This window comes from Electrophorus electricus, chromosome 2, assembly GCF_041902795.1.
Source record: "Electrophorus electricus isolate QZ-2024a chromosome 2, ASM4190279v1, whole genome shotgun sequence".
In the NCBI taxonomy this organism is placed as follows: Eukaryota; Metazoa; Chordata; class Actinopteri; order Gymnotiformes; family Gymnotidae; genus Electrophorus; species Electrophorus electricus.
Window position 1 is genome coordinate 39300596 of NC_137498.1, and position 26231 is coordinate 39326826.

General features: G+C 41.6%; 1 protein-coding gene across 14 annotated transcripts in view; it reads right to left on the reverse strand.

Annotated features, from left to right (window-relative positions):
- Positions 1-5664: 5664 nt before the first annotated feature.
- Positions 5665-26231, reverse strand: part of phf14 (PHD finger protein 14) — a 58091-nt gene continuing 37524 nt past the window's right edge. For 4 of the 14 annotated variants that reach the window (XM_081703040.1, XM_081703022.1, XM_081703029.1 and 1 more), the window contains 2 exons: positions 19226-19343; positions 5665-6949 (listed from right to left, as the gene is read on the reverse strand). In XM_081703040.1, coding sequence (XP_081559166.1) covers positions 6863-6949; positions 19226-19343 — 205 coding nt within the window. In that variant the 3' untranslated portion in view covers positions 5665-6862. Of the gene's footprint in view, positions 6950-19057; positions 19344-23669; positions 24876-26231 lie in introns of those variants that run through there. The other 10 variants (XM_081703071.1, XM_081703048.1, XR_014118779.1 and 7 more) reach the window with 9 other exon arrangements.

Consider the following 26231-nt stretch of genomic DNA (forward strand, 5'->3'; position numbering starts at 1 on the left):
CGCTGGTATTTGCAGTTCGAATACAAAAAGCACCAATGAAGATTTGGATGAAGATTTAACACAGAAGAACTAAAACTGAAATTCAACATTGCAGTTTAACAACTGGAGTCATTTGCTGTTTTGAATGTTCTACTTTAAGGATGTTGGATCCTTGAAATACAATATTAGCTCTTATAGTGACTGAGTGTGTTGACTGGGCAGTGCATAGCTCTAGGTTTGTTATCATTATCCAGCATGTGACAGGTAAACTCTATGACTACTATGGTTGATTTTAGACTCTTAAATAAAATGAATATATTCTGAGCAAAATTACAGTCTGTGACTGCCTTATGCCTGCAGCCCACAGACATGACCAGATGTTGGGTGATGTCTGTCCCGATGGCTGTTCTGCCATGCCATACTTGAAAATACAATCATTTCCTGACATGATTTCACTTCTTTTTGCCTTTGGTCATCTCTTCTGCGAAGTGCTTGTACACTGCGGTTCAGCTTAGGTGATTAAGTTTGGCCAGTCAGGAATGTTCCACTTTTTTAGCCTGAAAACCTCCACAGTGGCTTTAGCAGTAGTTATTATTGACCTGATACACATTTGGCTCATCTCACTTTGGCCCAGCCACAGGCACACTATATGGACAATAGTATTGGGACACCTACACATTACACCTTCAGCAGCTTTTATGGAATCCCATTCTAAATCCTTAGGCATTAATGTGGAGTTGGTCCCCCTTTGGCAGCTATAACTGCTTCTCCTCTTCTGGGAAGGCTTTCAGCAAGATTTTATTAGTGTGTCTGTGGGAATGTTTGCCCATTCATCCAGAAGAGCACCTGTGAGGACACTGATGTTGGAGGAGAGGGCCGGGCTCGCAGTCTCCATTCAACTTCATCCCAAAGTTTGTTGATGGGGTTGAGGTCAGGGCTCTGTGCAGACAAGACAAGTTCTTTCACACCAAACTCACCCAAGCATGCCTTTAAGGACTTTGCGTTGTGACTGGGGCACAGTCATGTTGGAACAGAAAAGGGTCTTCCCCAAACTGTTCAAACAAAGTCGGAAGTATACAATTGTGCAAAATGTCTTGGTATGCTGAAACATTAAGATTTTTCCTCACTGAAACTAAGGTGCCTAGGCCAACCCCTCAAAAACAATCCCACAGCAATATCTATCCACCAAACTTTACAGTTGGTACAGTGCAGTCAAACAGGTAAACCCAAACCAAAACTCATCCATCAGACTGCCAGATAGAGAAGCATGAATGGTCCACCACAGAACACATTTCCACTGCTTCAGAGTCAAGTAGCAACATGCTTTATACCACTCCATTCAACACTTGACATTGTGTTTGGTGATGTAAGGCTTGTATGCAGCTGCTTGGCCACATAAACCCATGACATGAAGGTCCTGGCGCTCCGTTTTTGTGCTGATGGTAATGTCAGTGTTGTGGAACTCTGCAGTTATTGAGTCAGCAGAGCGTTGGTGAATTTTATGCACTATGCACTTCAGCACTTGGCGACCCTGCTCTGTAACTTTGTGTCGACTGTCGCTTCATGGCTGAGTTGCTGTGGTTCCTAAATGCAGCCAATTTTCAATGTTACCACTCACAGTTGATCGTGGAATATCTAGTTGGGAAGAAATTTCACAAACTGATTTGTTGCAACGGTGGCATCCTATTTCAGTACCATTCTCAAATTCACTGAGCTCTTTAGAATGACCAACATATACTCAAATTATTGTAAAGACTGACTGCATGGCTATGTGCTAGATTTTATACACCTGTGGCAATGGGACTGTAAGTAACACATGAATTCCATGATTAAGAGGTGTGTCCTTCTTAATCTAGTGTATATATTGTAATATAGTGTATGTTTTCTCATGTAGCCTACCTGTAGTTTGACTCTTGTGTATGTGTAATTTCTTCTTTTTATGACAAACATATCTTCAAATATTACATTGCAAAATTGACTTCAAAGTATATGTTTACATAAAGATATGTTTTCACATGAGATATGAAGAATTTCTAACATTTTCAGCTTTAGGTCCATATTATCATATTATCATATTAACATATTATCATATTATCACATTATCATATTAGCAAGATACTAGACTAACGTGGCAGAAGCTTATTTGACTCTGACAAAATATAATTTTATTCCCATTCTATATCTTCAACTGAAGACACAAGGGCTTTGATGTACTGGAGTACACTCTTAATTTTGTTTAAAATGAAAATAATAATTTGTCACTTTTTTTTTTCATAAATTTCACAGGTTGATTTACAGAGTAATGGAGTCAGTTGTCTCTGGGGAATGCCTAGCAATCTCAAAGCAGGTTCAAACTAGAGCAACTGCTGGAAAGCCATGGCATCTCCATCTGAATTACACCCACCATAAAATACTAATAGGCAGACAATCAGTAGCTTATATCAGTAAGGCCTAGCAAGGTATTTACCTTTTTATGTGGGTATAAATTTTACAGGTTCCAAAGACAGTGAAAACCAACCTTTTTATGGTAAAGACACTGGAGGAAAAGAGTGCTTGACTGGGTACAAAAAAAAATTCCATGTGAGACAGAGAATTATATTATTATTATTACTATTATTATTTGTATTATCATTTTTATGAATGTTGTTAAACTTTAAATAATTGTAGTTAAACATTATAATAATAATAATAATAATAATAATAATAATAATAATAATAATAATAATTCCCTTTAGTGTTTAATTGTGAATTGTTTCTTGTTAAAGAAGCTCTGTTCTTATGTAGAATCACATTAAATCTTACATTGTCAGTCCTAATAGAAATCAAAACAAAAAAATGTGATAATCTTTTAGATTCAGAAGTGCAAGTCATTAGCAGGTCTAACTCCAAGGTGTCAGAGACCCTTATAGGACCTCTGCTCTTAATGAATGTGTGTGGCAAGATGTTGAGAGGCAGAGATTAGCACCCTGCGAACACTGCTTCTGAACAAAGCACACATTTCAGACTTAAAAATGACTGTCACAACACAGCAGAGCCTGGAAAAGGTCATCCAAGCAGCTCTCAGGTCCTGAAGAGATGTTATTTTAAGCATTATTCACAGCAATTAAAACACAGAGAGAGTCAGAGAGAAAGGAAGAGAAAGGAAGAGAGAGAGACAGAGAGAGAGAGAGAGAGAGAGAGAGAGAGAGAGAGAGAGAGAGAGAGAGAGAGTGAGTGAGCCAGGGACAGCATTTAAAGCTCTAATCAAAATGTCGTTCTGTCTGCTAAGTGAATCCTTGCCGTTTTAATCATCAGGCAACATGGGGGGAAATTAGTCACTGATAGAGACTAACAGGGAGGCTTGAGGCAGACAGCAACTGTCAGTAGAAAGATCAATCTAAATTGATCTGGATAAGGCTATCATATGCAAAGCATGGCTAAGCACAAAAAGTAAAGGGAATTAATGCTGTTTGGCCTTCAAGTAGTTTCTGGATTAACAACAAGTGATACAAGAGGAATATTTAAACTTACATCTGAAATTTGTATATATAATATATTTTGAATGTTACAATGGTTGTAGTGCACTCATAACTTATAAAATAAAACGATCACAGCCTATATAAGTGTTTTAAAGACTGTAAAGCTTTGCATTAGTTCTAATCCCTTTCATAATACTCTCTGTGCAATCTCTCACATTGATCATGAAAGCTGGATGACCATAAACCTTTAGGAAAATAATAATAATATTATTATTATTATTATTAATAAAAACAGATGGGAGCCCATTTAACTGCTTTTTTGTTACGTTCACATGATATAGTGGCCCATGCTGATGATTAGTGAAAAGTGACTCAAGATATTAGCATAGTGAAAATGACAACACGATGAACACAATTTATTTAGAATGTAAAGAATGCGAGTACAGACAGATGGCCAAGCACAGGGCTGCTCTCACCTATACATATTTATACTTACTATAGATATGGACAGCAAACCTGGCAGAAAGATTTAACTGCTGACCCAAAGCACATAACAGCACTTCATATTGATAGCACTCATGTAGCCAACGATCCTTACATTCCTCTATCATACCATACAAAGCTATTGATATAACTCCTTGAACTTTTGAACTACAGCCAAAACATATTATTCTGATTCAGTTCTTGACCCAAAGCATTTAGGTGCAGTTTATACTATCATTTATCTATCTAACCTTGCTTTCTTTTATTTTAGTAGTCCATCATCTCAGAATTATCTCATTTATTTTGCTGCTGTTTTAATCAAGTTACAACCAACACATTCAGTGGAAGAATTTATCTTTGACCCAGAGCATGTGACTGCACTTTTAACCATTAGAGTGTTTCATATTGCTCTGCCTACCCTCCTCCATTCTACTCTGCATGAAAACCTATAGATCTGGCTGCTCTAGTAATCAGCATTTACAAGGCAACTAAAAGATTTTTCATAAATGTTACTGTGCACATCACTAAGTAATATATTATGACAATGTTTTATGCATAAGCATTTTTAGTGAGTTACACTTAACTGACTTCACTTCACTTTTATTTAACACTGTCAACACTGAACTGTGTAAACAGATGACCAGAAAGGGGGAAGAGGAAATAAGGAAAGCCAAATACACCTGGGTCCACTCCCCTGAAGAGAATCTTTATACACTCCACACTGCTTCTGTTCTCTTTTGAAATAAATTAATTAAAAAAAAAAGCTGCACATTATAAAGACACTACATCATAAAGGTTGGCCATTTCAGGGAAATCATGAACAGAACATGTCATGATCATTACAGTCATTTTCTTTTCACTATGTTCCAGAGACCACTTTGGTCTTTTAAAGACTTTTAATGGGAGCACATGTTCCTCAGACTTGCTTGTTGAGCACAGCCCTGCTCTTGGAGTGGCTGGTTATCATTAATGGTGTGCTTGCTATGCTGAAAGCGTACATTTCAGGGCAAAGGGAGCTCTGAGCATCTGACTGAGCGGGCCACTCCAACATTAGCACACCCGACGCCGTTATCACAGCCCTAATGACGTCCTCCTCACATGGCATGCTGGGAGCTGGGCTGCAGGGGGCCCGTCTCCACTGGCAGTACAAGCCCACGACACCTCATCAAAGCGCATCAATCGCCGGCACGGTTTCCTGCCCACTCCGGCAAAAAGAGACAGTCCTCCAGATAATGTCTTTCATGGTTCAGTGGCCTTACAGGGGTTCCCTCCTGCATGGCCTTGAAATGGGTAAATTAATAGTTGCTTTGAAACAAATTGGAATTACACCCCTCAATGGATTAATGTCAGTATGCCCAGACACCTCTCTGACAGAAGTGGGGGTGGTGCAGTTCCAATGAGATAGAGATCCAACAGTTTTTGTTTTTGTTTAGTTTTTTCTTCTCCATGTAGTGGACACCACATGCAACACATCACACATGTTCAGGCTTCCGAGGGCACAACACATCACAAGCATTCAGGCTTCCAGGGAAACATCACACATTCTTGCTTCTAGAAGGACATTCAGTTTGGCTGATGCTGGCCAGCATGACCCAAGCTCAAATAGAGAGAAATAGCAGAATTTATGAGTTACGGGGTATATTTAGTAATCTGATTAAGAACATTACAATTTTGATTCTGTAGTGCTGCAATTTAATTTCATGTTGAATGGCATTCGGTTAGATAGAGAGATAAACATCAGTGCCAAGGGCATAAAGTAATGTTTATTAAGAATTACACATTTACAAAGTACCTAAATACAGACTCTTGTGTAAACTTGTGTAGCAGGCATAGTGTTACAAAATTCTGCAACATGGTGAAATGAAAGCAAGAATTGAAATGCATGACCACCATTTACTAGCCGCACAATCAGAGGCCACATGCTAGCATGTGCACATCCTCGCACAATTCTGTATGAAGAGTATTGTAAAAAATGCAAAAATAGGGTTGCTCTGATATCTGAGGGCTATGTATAATTATTTACTCTTACTAGGTGCTGCAAAACCATTTCAGCCAATGTAAATATACCACAGTGCACTGAAATGGTCATTGCCTCACTCTGTGTAATGGGCACATGCAGATAGGTATAAAAAAGGAAAAAACAAAACATTAAATGCAGACATAAATGTTGGAGAATAAACAATATCTAACAATAGTTAATAGTTAATCTCTCTTTGTACAGAAAGAAACGGGTGAAAGATATATAAAAAAATATATCACACAGGATGTTCACATTCAGACTGAGGGCCATTTAGTGTATGAAAATAGGCTGAAGAAAAAGTCTGGACTGGACTCCAGTCCCAGCACAGCACAGCATCAGATAGAGGTTGCATTGGAGTGCAGATCCAGGGATGGCCAGGGATCCACCATGACTCCAGAACACTGAGGAAGGAGACGGCGGTGCTGGCCCTGAAGAGTTCGACTTCCAGCCATCGCTAATGACTCGCCAAAGCCACTTCCCTTAGACTGATAGTTGAAAGTCAATTTGTGACTCATCTCATAGGTTCACTGATGGCAACTGTAATAAATGGTGTTGGCAAAAAATGTCAGTGCAATTACCTCCAATTTCTCACATACATTCTTAGCTTAACGCTTAAAGCAAGTAATTTAGAGTTACATGCAGATGACTATATATTATCAAACACAATATATAAATATCAGAAAACTTGCTTACAGGCAAAAGATGGCATTGTGTGAGCAACATAAAATCTGACAAAAAATGTAAGTTGTGGCTAGTAACTGTACAATAAGATTTCAGTGGCAAATCAGATTAATGTCTCTAGAAATAAATCAACAAAGGTAAAAAAACAAATAAAAAATACTGGTACTGCTAGTTGAATGCAAGACTGCCAGAATCTGAATTCAAAGGAAATTGGAGGGGAAAACACTAACTGAACAGAACACTACTGTTGGAAGTGAGGTACTTCAGTTTGCTCTGCTGTTTCCTCTTTCATGGACTCCCCTTCAGCCTCAGCGATTTCTTCTTCCTCCTGAAAAACAGAGAGGGTCTCACTGAAGGGAAATCCAACAAAGAAGAATTTGTCATGATTGGACATATATGCATGAACTACTAAAGCAGCACTGCTTGTGTTTTCTGCAACCACATGGGATGTCTCTTCCTCTGGATGCATGTGTTGGAGACATACTGTAGTTTTCAAGCTAATTTTTACTGGGGTGTTGTACAGTAGATTCGTCAGGTGGCATTTATCTGTGTAGTTATCTCATAGATATCCACAAACACACAAGAAGCAAGAAAGAACCAGCATCATGCCAGAGTCATTTAGAACCCCCACAGATTTAGAGCAGGACGTAAATAGAAAACGACGGCCATCTCAGCAGTTAAATGAGTCTGACAGATGCAATTATCCCCTCTTCCTGAGGTTAATGCCCACATCCACAGAGAGCCGGAGGTGATCACCTATTCCTAACCACACGCTGCCCTCGTGTCACTCCACTGCCACAGCTAGATTTACACACATCTGAAATGACACCTCCCCTTAGGAAGCATCAGCCTCTCTTATTGTTCTGTGGTTCCTGCTCGCTATATATTCTTATGTAGTTCATTTTCTGGGACCATTAACACATATCAACAGCTGATAAAATGTTACACTAAGAAACATCCTTTGAAAATATGCAGCAGCTTCAACTACTGTACAACCCCAATGTAAGGCAGCCTCAAAACATTTGACATATGACACATATGATAGGAGTTTTCAAATGTCTGGAATTGTGGTCTTTTAGCCTGGTAAATGTGGACTAAAGCAGTCTGTTTAATCTGCCGAGGAAGTTTTGCTTCATCTGCCGATGTCTCAGCCCAGAGTCTCTGTCTGGAGGGAACTTCTGATATAGAGTTGAGCCCTTATGAAGAATGTTGTACTTTTTCCTGAACTCTGGGTACTTTGTTGCTGCTTGGCTTCAGGGGGTCATAAATCTCTGAGAGGGCCGACACCTCATGAACTCCAGTGTCGGATCTGTCTGCACCATTCACCAAATCTCCCTGACAACCCTGCCAATTTTGCAATTACCTGTGGCACCATTCGTTATCGCCAGGCCAGTCGGTGCTTAAATGAGAAACAAGATGGTGCGGGCAGTGCCCACTGAATGCTAAGCGCTTTAGTTAGGCTAAAGTGGCCCTTTTTGCCTCTTTCCCCCATTTTGTCCCCCCTGTCTGTGATTTAGAGCGTGGCCCTGGGGCAGGGATGACACCAGTACTACCGGGCACTCAGGGACTGATTTGCGCATCTCGCTCTGTGCCCCCCGCCCCTCTCCCCTGGGCGACGGGAGACATCTCGTTTCGGCTCATGAGTTACAGCTGGGACCCAATTGCCATCGGCAACATTCGTGCAGTAGCCAGAATTCCATGTAACGCAGAGGAGCTGCTCAGAATTGTTGGACAGGGCAGCAGCGGAGAGGAGCCGGCACTGTTTAAAACTTCACCTGCATCAGTGTGTGAAAGCATATAACTTACATATTGTTCAGTCCTGTTAGATTAAATGGATTGCTGTGAAACACCAACAGACAAACCAAGGTGTCACACATGAAGTCAGTAAGCTCAAAACTAGAACGTACTCGCTAATCGAACTAATAAATCAGGACTAAACACCCTCCCCAATAAGAGATAAAGTAAAAATATGTATTCTTAATATGTTATGAAAACCATACACATTTTTGTATATAACATGTTGTCATAATATTGATGTTAATAACATAATAAAGATGTTAATAACAACACACACACACACACACACACTACTGTGAAACCCCCCACAATAGAGAGCACTGTTAAAAAAATGCCACCATTAGATTAGCCCTTGACCATATATAATTCTATAATTATTTCTAATATAATTATTAAGAATACAACCAGAAAATACTAAAACATTGTATGCAGTATTAAAAAACAGAAAAAAAATCAGAACAAAACATCTACTATAGGCACAGTGGTAAGTATTTAGTGTGACCTCCCTTTACACTTAAGCAATATCAAGAAAAGCCTAATTATAAAAGAAGTACTGTTAAGTACTGAAAGAAGTCTGGTATAGTATACCAGAAGATTACTTCATAAAACTTCAGGACAGTCTCCCCAAAAGAATTCAAGATGTCCTAGGTGCCAAGGGAGGTCACACTAAACACTGACTTGAGTATACACTGGCTAGAGTATAGAGTACAACAGGTTCCAATTTTAGGTCCCACTGTCCAGGTAAAGGGGAGAATAGAAAAAAGTGAAAACATTGTGTTTTGTTTTCTTTCAAAAATGGTTTGTGCCTGACTTTGTATAATTGTCTTTACAAGTAGCATGTTATTGTTTTTTCTTGTCATCAAAACACATTTTACATGAAGCATAAATTTTAAAAAATGACACTGATTGAATTTTGAACATGGCTGTGTAGTTGCTCCAAAATGTCATTTTTAACACTACTTTTTTAAAATAAAAATTTAATTTTATAAATGTATGTCTAAGAACAATTGCTTACTTTACACTTGAGAGCATTCAAAACTTGCAGATATTATTTGTGTCATTCGATACACCTACCATTTCAAATCCTTTTCATACAAAGGGTTCCGTGGCTCTTTTTCTTTTCTTTTTTTTTTTGCTGACAGGGTGACATTTTCTTTGCGAGGCAGAGCCATCTTGAGGACAGTGGCTCTCTACAGGCCCAACAGATCTGACAGGCAGTGGCTTTGTGGGATATCTCCATCGCTCTCCTCTGGGAAGAGTGGGGCAACTGCAGCCTGCCACTCACCCACCACAGAGCAGCCAGCCCTCTAGCAACTCAAACTCACATGTATGCTAATGAAATGCCACATTCTCTATTCTAATTGCATCTTAGATTTTAAATGGGTAGAGAGAGAGACAGTGAGAGAGCGAGAGAGAGAGAGCGAGAGAGAGAGAGAGAGAATAATAGTGTTAGTGATGATGAGAAAGGCGAGAGTGTAGATTGAACCCTAGGTGGCAACAAAAGCTTGCGGAGTGTTAATGTCTTGAAGACAGGGACCCTTGCAGCCTTGTGCTGCTCCAAGCCCTCCTTCCTTTCCCCTCGCCCGTCGACCGCCCACCTACCAGCACACACGCATTCAGACACATACACCCACAGATGCATGCACACGCACGCACAGAGTGAACTTCATAAAGTGGGATTAAAATAAAGCTGGGTAAAAAAAAAAAAAAAGAATTCAAAATTACAAAGCTGCTTTTTCTTTAATGAGCTCTAGCATCCTTTATCAAGCTGGTGCAGTCCTCAAAGAATTAACCGCATAATTAGTATGACTATTTCCTTATCATGTTTTCTGCTTCTACTGTGTTTACTTGCGCGTGCATCTGCAGCGCACAGGAAGTGGCTTTTATGTGGCGCAGGGAAAAGCAGCTTTAGTGCCTCCTCCTGTTTGATAGGTGCTGCTGTGCGTCCGTGAGCCAGGCCACGCGGCGCAAGACAGATTGATGTCCCACGACTAGGATGAAAACACACAGCATGTAAGCAGCAGCAGGAACATGCAGAGTAACAGTGCACAGTGGAAAAGGGGCGACGCAGGTAGCATGCATGGAGGGGGAACCAGCAGGATGTTCATCACCTGCTCTCAGACTGCCACGCAGAGAAGGGAACATCAACATATCCACCATCCAAAATACCTAAAGCGTCATGAGGAGACGGACTTATCTGCATGACCAAGGGAACGTCCCACATGTCTGCTTGGACTAACTTTAAGATCTATTTCATTCTGTGTTTTTAAATAAGCATTGGCTAAATAAAATACAGGGGGGCAGGGTAACACTCTCCATGTGAATAAAGGTTCAGGCTAGTAAAAGTCAGTAGATGTGCATAAATGATTTAAAGCCATTGTCAGAGTGGGGGATGTGACATGGCCACGCTTAGTCATAAACACTCACTTCATTAGATGGCTGAGGCAGTGTGTTACATGCTCCATGCTACATTGCACCACCTCTGGCCCCACCACCCCACCCTTTCCTTCCACCTCCCATCTCTTTGTTTTCTTTGCTTCCCGCTATTCGCTCTTCTCCTTCCTGCTTTCTGTCTCCCATCATCCCAGCCAAAGCTAGTCACTAGAAAGCACAATTAAACTTCATGACTGGGCATATTTTCGCTTCCCATTTGCGTTTATTACAAAGGGCATTCATTAATCTGCCTTTTTCCCCCAAGAACGCATTTCCATTTTAGTGAGGCGTGACAGATACTGAGGTGAACTTACGGGAAGACAGCTAATTAAATCAGCGGTAAAATGCACAAGCCAGAGATTTCTTTCTCCCCCTTTTTGGGCCAACATCTGATAAGGCCTGATGCTTAGTAGAAAAATATAGGGTGAGTACTTTCTCTCCATTTCCATTTTCAGATATTTAGAGCATAACATTAAATCACAAATAAATACAAATAAGTATGAATGCCCCAACTCTGTAGGCAAATTGGTTGCTTCATTGCTGGATGTTCACTCCTGGGTAAGAGAGAGGAGAATAAAAGCACCAACAGCAGCCATAAAAGCAGGGACATTAAACAGCACGCTAATAAAGTGGCAAACTACAAGATGGATTGGCAGGTGAAACGTATGAGGCGCATCGGTGAGCTGCTCTATTGTGAGTAATGGTAAGGATGCGTAATGAACCCTGAGGAACCGTGGCAGGCCCTGAGTAGGCCTGGCAGGGGGCTCCAGGAGAGACTGCAGGCCCTCAGCTCAAATAGCTGGCTTGCAGTGTGTGGGCTGAGGTGTGGAAGCACCCGGCAGCCTGATGAGAAGCTCTTTAGCCCAGGCCGAGGAGGGATGAGGAGACACTCCCCAGCCTGAGCTGACGGAGAAGTGGAGGGTCCAGTTGCCAAGAAGGTAACTCTTTGGTGATGAGCTGGAATTCATGTCCTGACCATATTACCAAGATTTATAGGAGGTAAAAGACATAATCTCCTACAGATTCTTCTAGAGCATGTTTCTTATAGAGAATATGTGCACACAGATGAGATTTTTTTTTAAAACAGGGATAGTGAAGAACAAGTGTTAAGTATAATTATATTAAACATCTAGACATAGTTGTTAGAATCTGATTAGCAATCTGATATGTAAGTAGTAGTACATTATCATGTTATTTCTAATATACAGCATAAATATGAGCTTCTGGTCAAATATTACCCTGCATCAACTTGACTCCGTCTAAAGTGAATACTTCTAATCAACTTTTAAGCATCTACTGCTGCATTTAAATGACATTTTTAAGAAGAAGTGGCTTGGTTTAGAGTAGAAAAGCCTTAGAAAATCCTGTGACATTTCCAGTTTACTCTCTGCATCTCTGCAGTGTACATGTTTACACGAAAGAACATTGCTCTTCACTGCAACAGCTCAATCAGATGGCAGTAGTGTGTGAGCACTAAGGACCCTTAGCCTGCTCAGTGTCACCTTCAAGGGGTGTGATAAGGTAACTCCAGCCTCTTTTAATAATGCATGAGGGAGGGTGTCTGTTCTTCCCTGTGGCCTCACGGTCATCCACCTGGTAGGAGTGGAGTACTAGAGCCTTTCCCACCCTGGGACTCTTTCCTGTTTATTAAGATCAGGTGAGGGAACAGAGTCACCCCTTGTCCATATTCTGCTTCAGAACATACATGCCACTGAAGATGCAACTCAAGATCAAGAAAGTCACATATCAGGGTATAGCCCACAATCCTTCGCGGAGAAGTATTCTGGATGGTTAGTTAGATATGTATACTGATGATTATTACATTCAGACCTTTTGTATCTTTGATATAATGCTCTAGCCAAAGAGAAAACTGAAGTAGTAGAGACAAACGCTAAAAATAGCATGTTATTACGAAGGCATTACACTCTGAAAAGCGTCAAAACCAACAGGCTCAAAGTCATTCTGGCCTTACTCCTGAAAGGTTGCCCTGCATCCCCGTGCCGCTAGCATATGTGTGAATGTGTCCAGAGCAGGTCAACCCAGTGATGCGGAGGACAATAGGTCACGTGCCAGCAGAGGGCTGACCGCAGGCTTCCGGATGAAAGCGAGAACTTTCCTCCCAGCTAGCAGGTGCATGTGCTGAAGGTTTTGAACCCTGGGGATGAGTGATCTGCTTGTGGGCGCGGGTGCCTGTAAGAGCGGCCTGTAGCGGGCTTATTAAAACCCACTCAGAGTTGAGTAATGGTGGAAGGGGCAGCAGCAGGGATGGCCGCTGCTGTCGCCCCCGCTCCTGTTTACTCCACAAATTGGCCCCTGAGAGGGGACCAGGCTTCTAGCTCACCTAGTTAAAGTGATGGAGGGGACTCGGCTGCATTGATTTTCCTTCCGTCTTCACTCTCTCCCCACGCCAGGCCCACCGGCGCGAAGGAAGCACCAGGGCTCCCCACCCCACACACACACGCACACAAATACACACCCATACCCACATACACACACACACACACACGCACACACACACACACACACACATACATACATACACACAGACACAAACAGATCTGCAAAGGTCCCTATAATATGTCTTTAAATTACGCTCACCTTTAGATAACATGGCAGTCACAAACAGCGATGCACAAAGTGCATCTGCTTGCATTCAGGCCCAGCGTCCCATTGCCCTCAGCTCTCCAAGCTTCTACAGCACGCCTTATTCAATTGACCTTCAAAGTGTCCTCAGACATTGGACTGCAGTTATCCGGGTGGCAGCTGAGAAGATTTAATGCAGGACAACAGAACAGCTCTGTAGCTCTGCTTGTGAAAGCTGTTGTGCTATATGAATTGAAATTATTATCGTTGTTGTTACAGAGCTAATAAGAAAACAGCATATTTTTGCTTTGACAAATCCAGGCCACTTAAACAAATACAGCAGTAGAGACCATATTTTTCGTGACATATATGTCAAAATATTTCTTTCAGTTCTGAGGTAATATAGATTAAGAAGACAAGTTTTTATTTCTGCTGAACAAATGCCATCCAATCTGATGAGTAATGATCTCTATTTTATCTTTCAATTTACTCTCCATAGTAAAGCGGCCAGAGTGAGACATTTAATTAGGTTAATTAGGCTAACTTAATTAGGCTGTTTGCAGGTCATTGTGCGAGGGCTCTGATTGATGATGGTGCTTGTGAAGGTAATCGTCTTCAGAACTTGGCTTCGTATTGAACACCACATTAAATATATAAATAAAGTTACGGCACTTAGCAAAGTGTCCATTTGACTTGTAAAACCTTCCACAGTTAACCACCAAGTCAACAGTGCCGATAAATCCCAGCAGCTAAAATGGGAGGCTGAAGGTCAGGAAGTGGCTTCGATGACAAACTCCACGCGACACTCAGCAAGGCAGCAGCAATCTATTACGACAGAGCAGCTCACTTCTACAACCGCTCGCAAACCATAACCACAACTACAACTACAGGACACTTCTGACTCCTGCCCGGGCAGCTGAGCTTGTGCCAAAGGCTCGCCGTGATCGGGGCGGTTTCCACTCTCATCTGAGGTGATGCCTCAAATGTGCCACAGATTTGCCTGAACTTTTCCATCACAGGGGTGGGCATTGGCAATGCATGGGTGTTCCTAAAAAAAAAAAAAAAAAGCTCGAACGAGCCCCTCTCTGGCACCTCACAAGGTGCAGAATTAAAGGCCATCCATATATTATGGCAGAACTGTCATTTTATTACCTGAATCAATTCGGCGAGGCCTTGGGGTGACAGCGGGGGATATGGCCTTCGACGGCTCCAGGTTTATCTAACGTGTGCAGGCAAGGGAATGCGCGGTGGATGTAATGAACTCAGCTCCAGCTAATAAAGCCTTTACTACCAGGCCACGTGTCTACAGCTACGGCAAACTGACCCCATCATGGCCCACACGGGCCTCCTCACCCATAAACTAAATGTATCGCCTTTAAGTGTTTCTTTTTTTCTATCTGTCTTTTTTTTTTTTTTTTGCATTTTCCTTTTTTAGATAGGCAGACATAATTAAAAGATTTTATGATACAGTGTGTGTGCAAACTCATCCTGGCCGAACCTGGCTGAAGATTGTAACCCATTTGCAAAAGGCATCAGCAGAGAGATCCGTAGGAAGGCCAGGAGCCCTGTGACAAGTTAGCCCCACAGGCCAGATGACACTTTGTACTTTGCATTCTGGACCTCTTGCCTCACAAGGTGACGAGTGGCACCATACATGATGCGGGTCACAGGCAGGGGCCCTCTGAGCGGCAGTGTGTAAGTACGAAATGGCTCTCACATTCCTCTAAACACTTCCCTGCTCTCATCTATGAGTCAAGGCTGGAATGGATAACAAATCGCTCCCTCAGTGCCACATTTCACTAAGGCTGCTTCTTCATTCACTAGGTGCTGCCGCAAAAGTGGCGCCCCTTTAATGTTGACAGCCACCCACCACCATCAGGACCCCCTCCCCCCTTTATCTGAGGGAAAGGGTGAATCATGGTAAAGCTGGTTGCATTTAAAGATGGCATTAGAATAAAAAAAACAAAAAAAACACAACATCCAGACCAAAAATGGCCAAAATGCTTAAGAGCATAGCATTTGCAGTACATTATAGGACTTAAGGTACTTAGCCACAGTGCTTGTATAAGAGTGCATTTGGCTTCTCAGAATGGTAGCAGATGCTGTCAAAGACTTAACTGCAACCTATGACATTCAAGGCTTGAAAAAGAAGAAGAAAAGCAACAGTGTTTGTGATGATCAGAACTATTTCAACATAAGTGGTTTTCTATTAACCTTTTATTTTCCATGGACATTTTTTTTTTTTCACTGTACAGTGTATTCCAGTTTTTCACATGTCCACCAGCTGTGTTTTTTTTTATGTTTTGTCTCAAGCAAATGGAATATAATCTCAAATGGAAACACTTTCAAGTATATTATATCAGATCAGTTTTGGTTACTGACATATTGTGTGTGATGTAGCAAAACAAAGACAATGTGAAAGCTCATGAAAGCTCACAGCTTTAAGAAAGTGCCCTGAATGCATGGTCATTGAAGCTTTCTTATCATGGACAAAGATCATGTCTTATTTGCCATCTTGTGAGTGGTAAATAAGGCAAATAAGAGTTCACACACTCAGTAACAAACAAGGGGACTCAGTGAAAAATCAAACATCCAAACTGTTAGCTCAGAGAGTGGAGACAGGCTGAAAATGAACGACAGCCTCACTCTTCCAGCCAGCATTACGCTCCAGTCTCTGCTGTTATCACTGAAATGCATTGCTGAGAGCACCAGGAATCACGTTGGGGAGCATCAAGAGAAACCCAAGAAGGAAGATAGATGCACAGAGCCAAGCTAGATAGAAGGCTACAACACCTTCTAAAACTGAAAACTTAGTGCACATAATATATATATATATATATATATATATATATATATATATATATATATATATATATATATATATATATATGTATATATATGTATATATATGTATGTGTGTGTGTGTGTGTGTGTGTGTATGTGTGTGTGTACATCAGAGGCAGTGAACAGCATACAGCATGACTCTTGCTGGCCACGTGTAAGTGTGTGATTATAGAGGATTGCGTCTGCTCTCCCAGGGTCTCTGGGGAATGGAGTGGTTCCGTAGGTCATCAGTAAGCATGTTTAAAAAGCCACCACTTGTTTAATCCCCTTGCCCTGTATGACTACCTCTGTCTAAAGCTCCTTTCTCTGCCCCCACCTGGCTTCCACCCACCGCTTTTGTTCAGATCTGCTTAGGCTTTATAGTGGAGCAGCAGGTCACCAATCTCAGGCTTTCTTCTGCACCTTTGAGTTACACCAGCCCTATTTCCAGGTGCACCACTGGGCTCATGAAAGGGCTCTACTGTAGACTCATGAATCTGTATCTTCTGAATTTATGAGTGAAGGATGGGGGCTCTTGGTTATTGAAAGGCACATTTGAAATAAATGTATTTTCTGTAAATATACAATTTGATCCTTTGTTTTGATGGCTATGAAATTAAAACATTTACTGTACACGCAAAAAGATCAGATGAGCATCACGCAATCACTGGCAAAGATCAAAGTATTTAAGGGCTTAGGCTGAATGGGTGATAAATAAAAGAATAAACATTAAATTAATACATTGTAGTGTGGATTCATCCTGGCCAACCCAGTCTTTACAAAGCCAAATGTCTGTATTCTGCAAATGTCTGTATTATCATAACTCTGGTTTAACCTTTTCATTTTAGTGGTGAACAGTAAGCATGCGTTACCATTTCCACCACACGGGCTGCCCACCATACGCTTTTTACATTTAACTTTCTCTTTGGCAACATCAATTAACCCCCATTTTCCACACAGATAGAGCCTGGCGGGCCACACTGCCCTTTTAAAGATAAATTGAACAGCGGATGCATTTATTAACTTAATTAGGTTTGGAAGCAGGCACAGACTGACTTTGATTACACAGTAATTCAATAAGAAAGAAAAATAAAACAAATTATTAAAAATGTGTATGCATGTGTATGGAAGATGGCCCATTGGTGCCTGGACAAGCAAGTATGAAAGGAAGACAGGAAAAGGAATAAAGGAGGAAAGGCCTGAGTCAAGAGCACTTCAATTGCAATCTGGAGGGAAGTGCTCACACCGGGAACGTCTCTGTGAAGGCCAGCACCAAGCTCAGATGGACTGCAGCAAACTACAGCATGCATACGGGGAAAGCAAAGCAGCATGAGAGTTCCCCTGTCTGCAACACTATCAAAAAGTGCTTAAAACTTCAAAAGCCAGCCACACATATCCATAATTAAGAGCAAAGGAGTCGATGTGCATAGTGGGGTAAAAGTTTTTTACCCACCCAGAGAACGCTTAACGTGCTGCTAGCTGTTTTTTGTTTGTTTGTTACAAAGGCTAAAATAGGTGGACTCAGTAGGACTTTTTATGCTGAATACAAATCTATTTTTGTTTCTCTTGTATGGTTTTAAAGTGGCAGGGCAATTAAATTTTCTATTAAGCATATATTAGTTATTCATAAATAAGGCAGCTATTACACTATTATTATGTACATACACACTTCTAAAATGTCCAGTGTATAAGGTTTGCCTGTATTTGATCTCAGGAACATCACCCTTCCCTGTCCAGCAGCAAAAGTCAACAATAGTGAAGGCATCCACTTTCCTTGCCTTTCTATATTATGCATAATTACATAATGATATACAAGAACAAAAAATATGGATGATAAAGAAATTCTGAACTTCAACATGCAAAAATACATAATAAACAGATAAGATTTTACATGAAGCAAAATCATAATTGACCAGTGCTATCAGAGGTGCTCTTTCCCAAAATTGTAAGTTTTAAATATCCTGCAATTTATGAAAAATAAGAATGAATTTGAATTCAACAGTGATTTATATCAGAACATTTACCACATCTTTGGTTTTGGTAAGGTGATTTACTATAAACTGCCTTAGCTGAAAACTAGGAATAACTCTAAACATTTAATGTGTGTGAACCTTCATGTAAACAGTTCTAATTCTGAATTCAAAAATTTGAATCCAAAGTCAGAATGCTTTCATGCACAATCCACATACATCATTTTTCATACCCTGACAGATTTGTCAGTTTTGGGTAGGAGTAGAGATCAGATTAGGTCCATGGGAATCTGATTTTATTCTAAGGAGGTTCAGAAATTCTGGCTAAAAGTATTAGCAAACCAACTAAATATAAATTCATACACTGATTCAAATAAATGTATGTTTAATTTTAATGATATTACAACTGTGAGTTCTTAAAAACAGTACTGCACTGCAGTATACTTACAGCACACCTGAATAAATTTTAAAGGCCTTGAATGGTAAAATAAAATTTTAAAAGAAGCCTCGAAAACCATATGCAGTATGTCCTTGTACACCAGTGGCAGGTTATTATGTGTGTACAATTATGTGTGTACAAGTTAGAACAACTTGGGGAGTGGAATTTTTCCGGTCATAATCGACAAATCTGAATCATAATGAATTTTAAGAATGACTTAATAAAAAAATCTTAATTATAACTAAACATGTACATTATGAAACATTTTTGATGCTTGAGTGTGACTTTTGCCATAGTGTCCCCTCAATCTCCTTGGGAATTCAAGGCACAAGGATTCATTACATGCACACACAGATCAGCAAATAATTGGTATTAAACCAAAGTTTCTCACCACTGTTTAAATGCTCTGTGACTCTGCCCATCTTATGCGAAATGGCTGTGTGTAGCTGTTCCACTTATTTCCTCAACATGCCGCTGGTGGTGTAATGGTAATGCGATCCAGCTGCATCGGGAATCTTTAGGACCTGTCTCCACCTCTGCCTCCCTATGCAACTCTCACCTTTGATGAGGAGGTGTCACACTCTTGACAGATCCAGCCATAACCTGTCTGCTTGGGTGACTTCTTCAGGGGAGGGTCCAGGCAGCCAAAGTGGTAACACAGTTGACACTCATCACACCTATGAGCAGACCAAGAGTGGTATGACCATAGGGAATATAGCTCAATGCAGAGACAGACACAGACTCAAACACACACACACACACACACACACACACAACACATACTCATACATACATATATACACCCACACCCAAACACACCCACCCACCCACCCACACACACACCCACACACACACACACACACCCACACACACACACACACACACACACTTTATATGTATCCTGCCAAGAAACTGGCTTGGCCCTCATCAGGCAGATTTGATAGATGGTGACAGAGCCGTTTCCTGTCAGGTAACAGATGCTTAATAGATTCAAAACACATTGGCACACCACCTCTCACATGGCCTTGTACAGCCATCATAAAACATGTTGGCTTGATTGGCCCTGCTGAAATGGGCCTCAGTGTGGCTTGCCAATAAATCTTTGTTTATTTATTTATTTTTAAACTTCTATGCCAAAGCATAAAAAGAGAGGGAGAAGAGTGCCTACTTTTACTTCTTGTGAGCAACCACCATCACTGCTGGATCTCTCAAAATACATTTCTGGGCAATATAACAATTACCCTCCTGGGTGAATCACAGAAATAATTGTTCACTTTGACTGACATTTATCGGACAGCAGAGTGCAAAATTATCAGATGATATGATTAATACCTGTGCCCACTGTCAGGCCTGAGTATTTGGGCAGTGGATTCTGTGATGTGACCCCTCCCCCGTTATCATTCCCAAGCCGTTTTTGGTGGTGCACAGATGTCCTTCAGGCCAGCTTGCATGGTCTCCCCTCTCCTTCCTATCCATAATTAACTAATTATGCTGTAATCAATGGTGAAGATTCAGATTTGGCAATGTAAATCAGATAAAGAGGAAAAGGGCTTAGGGAGGTCAATAGGCCCCTTCCCCATTCATCTCCATTACACAGTGGAGTGTCCCCGGGCCCTGGGCCCTTATCAGGCAGCAGGCGGGAGGAGGAGAGAGGAGGAAAAAAGAAGAGTACTCCATCTTTTATTGGCAGGCAGGAGAGAAAAGTTGTAAAGTAGTACATTCACAGATGTGGGGGTTAAGCTTGACATGGTAGGAGGCAGTGTCTCATGATGTGAGAGCCCTTTTGAAAATGTTGCCCGCCTGAGACACCAAATGCTAATTAAAGGATAGTGATGGATACAACACAGCACTAATGAGGATAGAGCAGAATACTCATACACACAGATGGCCCACACTGTCAAGCCACAGCAAGCTGATTTAACTTATGGAAATTATTTACCTCATCACATCGGCAGCAGGCCAGTCTCCAAAACGATGTCGCTTTCCCTTTCAAGGGATTGCTGGGGTTCTTTTCAAATGGGAGTTTAGCAAACCCTATAACTGTCCAGATGTCACTCAAAATGTGTCGCGCAGTCAGTGGAGCACTGTGGTGTCACTCAGCACTTTTCCATCCATGAGTGCTTCCTGCAAGTGGATTCCAGCATGGCTAGTTCCACAGTGGAAAACCATAACAGCCGAGATGGACTCTACCTCACCAGGAAGGGCAGCCACAAAAAAAAACAGACTATCGATGGTGAGACTTCAAACAGCAAGGACAACACTACCGCGGCACTGAATGGTTTGATGATGCACACATGGTTGGATTCATCATTTGCAAATCCACAGTTTCTAATATGAAGAAGTTACCAATACACAGTGGCAAAAAAAAAAAAAAAAAAGATCTGGCTCTGCATACCAATAAGCAAACAATGGAGATTATAAGATATATAAGAATAGTCTAGTGAAGGTCTGCAACTCCTTTGGAAAGATCGAGGAGCCCCTGAGAGATGGAAAAAAGGCAACTTTCACCTGTGGTTACCATGCCAACCTACGATGTCTTAGGATAATGGGTGCTGATCAGGAGAGCGCTGCTCCAGGCTTTGAACCAAGGCAGATCCTCCCTAGCTTCCACTCACTATAAAATTCTAACTAACAGATAATTTCAGAGCAAATGGTAAGCCAGCCATTTCTCAGGCATGCTGTATGCATCTGATCTGAGGTGGCAACGAATGGGGCATGCTGTGGTTCATCTGGTCCTGAAACTTGGGCTCAATGATGGACATGAAAAACAGGGGTGGAAAGTTTTCCATTCTGCTTCAATGAGACCCTGTAAAATGCCAATGTAAAGATCTTTGCTCCTTTGTTTCAAATTGGCTTTTGTAATAGGAAAGTGTTGGTCTCAATAATGAGTCTGGATGCCCATTAGGAAATCACTTTTAAGAGTCAAAATTCTCCACAGCATTCGACATGCAAAAAAAATCAACACAGAATCAGACTCATTCATGCTCAACAAAGCTGGTGTAATGTCAGCATTAATTCCAATGGAAACACGCATGCTCCACTTATGTAAAACTATCAAGCATTTTAATGCGCCTCACAATAAAATACCTCATCTCTCTCCATCCGACATGATGGCAGAATTTATTCCACGGGCTCATCTTAATGGTGCATACTGCTTGCATCCAAGCACGCCGAGCTTCTCCCACTATCTAATCCATATATTTATTGTGACAGAGCAATGAGGAAATGGGTTGCCCCCAGCGACAGGCTGTCAGCTCGAAGTTGCCTCCATTACATGATCTCCCTCTGAAGAGTGGGGGCCCAGAGACTACCGGGATGCAGGAGAATCTGCGCTTTGCTCACGTTCTTTTGCTATTTGCGATAAATGCTGTCTGTCACTCTGGAGACAAATAGTTAATGATTGCTAAAGCTTTTACATGATTATTTTCCATACAGCTGACTGCAGCTAAATAAACTAGTCAGCTAATATGGCGAGAGAGTGAACAATATGCACAGTATTGCACAGAGCTTGCTTCGTATTGGGAAATTTTGGGAAAATCTAGTCTTAAAACTGAGATGTAGTTGCATATATAGTTAACTATTCTTAAATATTATTGATTTTGTTATTGTTATAGAATTGATGATAAAACAGCAAAAGCAGAGATGTTTTATGAAATGAAATAAATATTCTAGGGGTAAGATTTAAGGCTGAAGTACAACTGAAGTTCATTTGTCTGTAATTCCACAGACAGTTTAATGTTCAGATGCAAATACACACACAGGCATATCTTCCCAGGAGAGGAGAACATTTAAATCACACCCCAAGCTGCCCTGTGAAAAAAGACAAATGACCAGGAATGTGTGTGTTTATGCGTGTGTGAGCTGTACTAATGAGCACACGGCTATTGTTGCACACAGCTGCCGATTGATTTCATATGAATCTTCCACTCTAGTAAATAAAGAGGGAGCACAGGGCTACTCTGCTCCCTGCAGAAGGAAGTTTTAGAACCACTCCAGCCATGGGAGGTTTCCGTATTATTAGTGCACCGTGCAATGACTCGCACTTTATTTCTTTAATTACTGTGCCTTAATGAACCTTTTGTATTGTTTGTTGTGTATCAAGGTTTAAACATCTTTGAATTAAAACAGTGCTCAGTGATGCAGGCTGTAGCACATGGAGGGCAGATGATTATGGTTAATTGGAATTCCAAATGATGAGTCCTGAACAGTGGAAAAGCTTCACTTTTCTAGATGAAGTTGTGTTCCATCCTTACACCTTTCCATTTACACAAGTTTAATTATAACTAATACATTTAATGACATATACCTCACACCAGCCAGATATCACCCCTGTATAAACTCACTCAAAGATTTGTAAAAGTACACTGGTTCGTTAATAATAAACTTACATTGGAATGGTTATTGGAGATTACATGGTATGCTCTCAAAATGAAACGCTTACCAATGTCTCATCAAACACTGCATTCAAACTCCAAGGCGACCCCTGCTTGGGGATGCCCCAGAGAGTGCTGCACTGCTGACAGGCCACTGAATTCTGAGCACTGATGCAAAGGTCCCTCCACATAATGGCATTTGCAGGCGCCAAGTTCAATCTGCACCCAGCACTACTCTTACAGGCTTAACCACGTCAAGGTCCTTCTGATGCCATCAAAGCAATTTAGGTCCGTTTTTAATCATTGGGAAAATTGAGCCTCTCCTCTCTGTCGCTTGCTTCTCCCAGCCCAGACACAATCCAATCACTCATAAGAGCGACTATTGATTGAGCTAATCTTACTGGGATGCGAGGTGAGGGTCTGGGGAGGGGAATGCGATCGACTGCTTTTGTCTGCAACACGTTGCTCTCGCTGTGTGAGGCGTATCCCCTTTCATCTTCTGTTTAATCTCCAAGAAAGTTCTTAGCAACCCCTGACATCATCTCTGCTCACCACAGTATCCACCCGAGCACTGGGGGAGTGTGGGATAGAGACCCTTGCCCACCCAGCCAGCCATGATGGCATCATTTAATCAAACGTTGTTTTAGTGAGATATACCATTCCAGATTTTGCTGGAGGATAAAACTAGAGAAGACAGATTTAAGTTGGCTTTTTGGTTGTGTGAGAGGAGTTATCAGGTCATTGTTAATTCAATGGTCTCTTACTTTAAAAATAATTTTAAAAAAGGAATTTACTGACAATCTATAAGATCAGGCTGAATCCCAGAATACTTCATCTTGCAGGAGATCCTCAAGGAGGGACAGAAATGGGCATGGCTAGCTCATTTATCTTGAGTAAGATGAACACCATTTCTTATGCAAGGAAACTGCACCGCAGTATCCATTGATTAAAGGATACTTTAAACTGATTGTGACTTATTTATTTTTACTTTTATGATAACAAATCAGTGAGCTTTGCTGAAAACTGGAAATCAATTACAATGAATAAAGTATGTTCATTCTAGATATGGCTCCATTTGCATTCATGATCATCAAGAGTAAATGTCAAAACTGAACAATGTAGTTTTTGTCAAAACTACATTAAGTCATTAACACAGGTTACCCTGCCAGGATAAAAATATAATTTACAGGGTAGGAAAATTAGACTGACTCAAACACACAAGCAGGCAGAGAGACAAACAGACAGACCTGCACAAAACACAGTAGGCCAGTCATATGGGGATGATGGTTTGTGGTGAGAAAGTATATTTCAGATAAGACAGCTGAAAAACATCCCTTTAACACCAATATAAAGACAGGATTATCCTGGGAACGCTTAAACGCAGTAATTAAATGTTTCTTGTTTGGGGATTAATCTGTGTGCCAATTCTGATTGGCCCTTTTGTGGATTAATTTACAGTGAATGAGAGCAATTTCCAGACTGACCTTAAATAATGTTCAGACTGAAGGTAAAACATTTCTGAACAGCAGTGGGAAATGACAAATCTTAATTTAACAGCCATTAATGTACTACCAGCCAGCTTCTGGAGCAGCCACACATATAGCGTTAAAATAGACAGATTACTTTCTGGAGAAGCAAACTTGCCTCACTGTAGCAGCATTCAGCACCATTATAGGATGCAGCCTTCAAAAATTTCAGCTCCAGGCCACTGCAACGGTGGTGGCGTACTCTGACACTGAACCCCAGCAGGTTCCTTTCCGATCCACATGGGGCACTTGGCCTGCTGTCTTGCCGAATGAAATGCAGCAAATTTATCACAGGGCCCACCGCAATTACCTAGGGAGAGGCCACGAGAGCAAGATCAATACAACACAAAGCGCTCAGCCATTGACCAGTGGCCATGACAAAGTGTAGCACTGGCTTTTTGTGAATCCCTTCCACACAAGGAGTGGATTATTGGGCTCCGTGCACCTCCCTCTTTTTGATTTAGTGAGACTGGAACAGTATTATTACCAAGCCATTGTCTGACAATGAGATAGTCTTGTAGAGAGAGAGAGGTAGAGGTAGAGAGAGAGAGAGAGATAGAGAGAGAGAGAGAGAGAGAGAGACTACATCATAGTAAGTTGCTTTTATTAGCTCATTACAGAAAAGCTCACTCAATCACTTAGTTAAAGCCAGCCCAGGGGAGATGGGAAATGGCTTGAGAAACTTTCATAAGTATAACCTGCAACTGAGGGGTGGTGTTATTCCTCTACATATGCAGCAGGGGGTGACAGCGAGTCAGGCTGAGTCAATGCTGGGCTTCACTGTGTTGGCAGATGCTACACTAGAGAAGGGACAGAGGGGATCTTAAAATAGCTAGGGGCGATAGAACAAGGGCCAGTTCAGGTGCAGGCTCACGCTATCTGCCTGCTGTGGACACTCTACAGGGTAGCCCTCGGCAAGCACATAAGCACATAGAAAAAGCAGCCGACAAAAGAGCCCTCCCTTATCCCTTATTAGAAAATCTGGCACCTCTGGGTTGTCAACTCTCGCACATATATGGGGAGTATATGAACCGAGGATCAGCAAGAGGGAAAAGGACACCTGCATGCAGAAGACAAGCAAAACAGATGAACACACAGACCAACACGCACACTCACCTACACACTCAGGCACATGCGCACACACACAAACACACGAGATCTAGACTGACGCACATACTACAGTTGGCTCAGTGGGATGACAGACATGGGGAAGCTGTGGTGTAATAGATTTTAGCTGCCTGGCCAACCTTCCCACACTGTGCAGGTCGAGTGCTTGCGTTTTCTCTTTTAATGGTGGCAGGGAGCAAGGAAAAGAAGTGAAGTCAGCAAAAACAAAATGCCGACATTAAATCATCTCCCTGGATCCTATGTCAGGGCTGTAATAGGAAAGGCGGCCATCATTGGAAAGGTTACTGCTCTTACAGAACCGCACGGCAGTCTGCACCCCACTCTCCCACTCACCAGAATGCAGCCATGCCGCTGTTGCCAGAGAGAACTTTCACTGGGTCCCCAGGCCGACAATGAGGAACTGGAATATAATGGATGGGGCAAAGGCGTGGTGATGCTGCCTCTCAATGGGGAAGGCCATGCAGGGCAGAGGGCTGGAGGTTGAGGTGGGTTCCGGGGCTGTGCTCCACTCCTCCACACCACTGCTCCCCTCCACCAC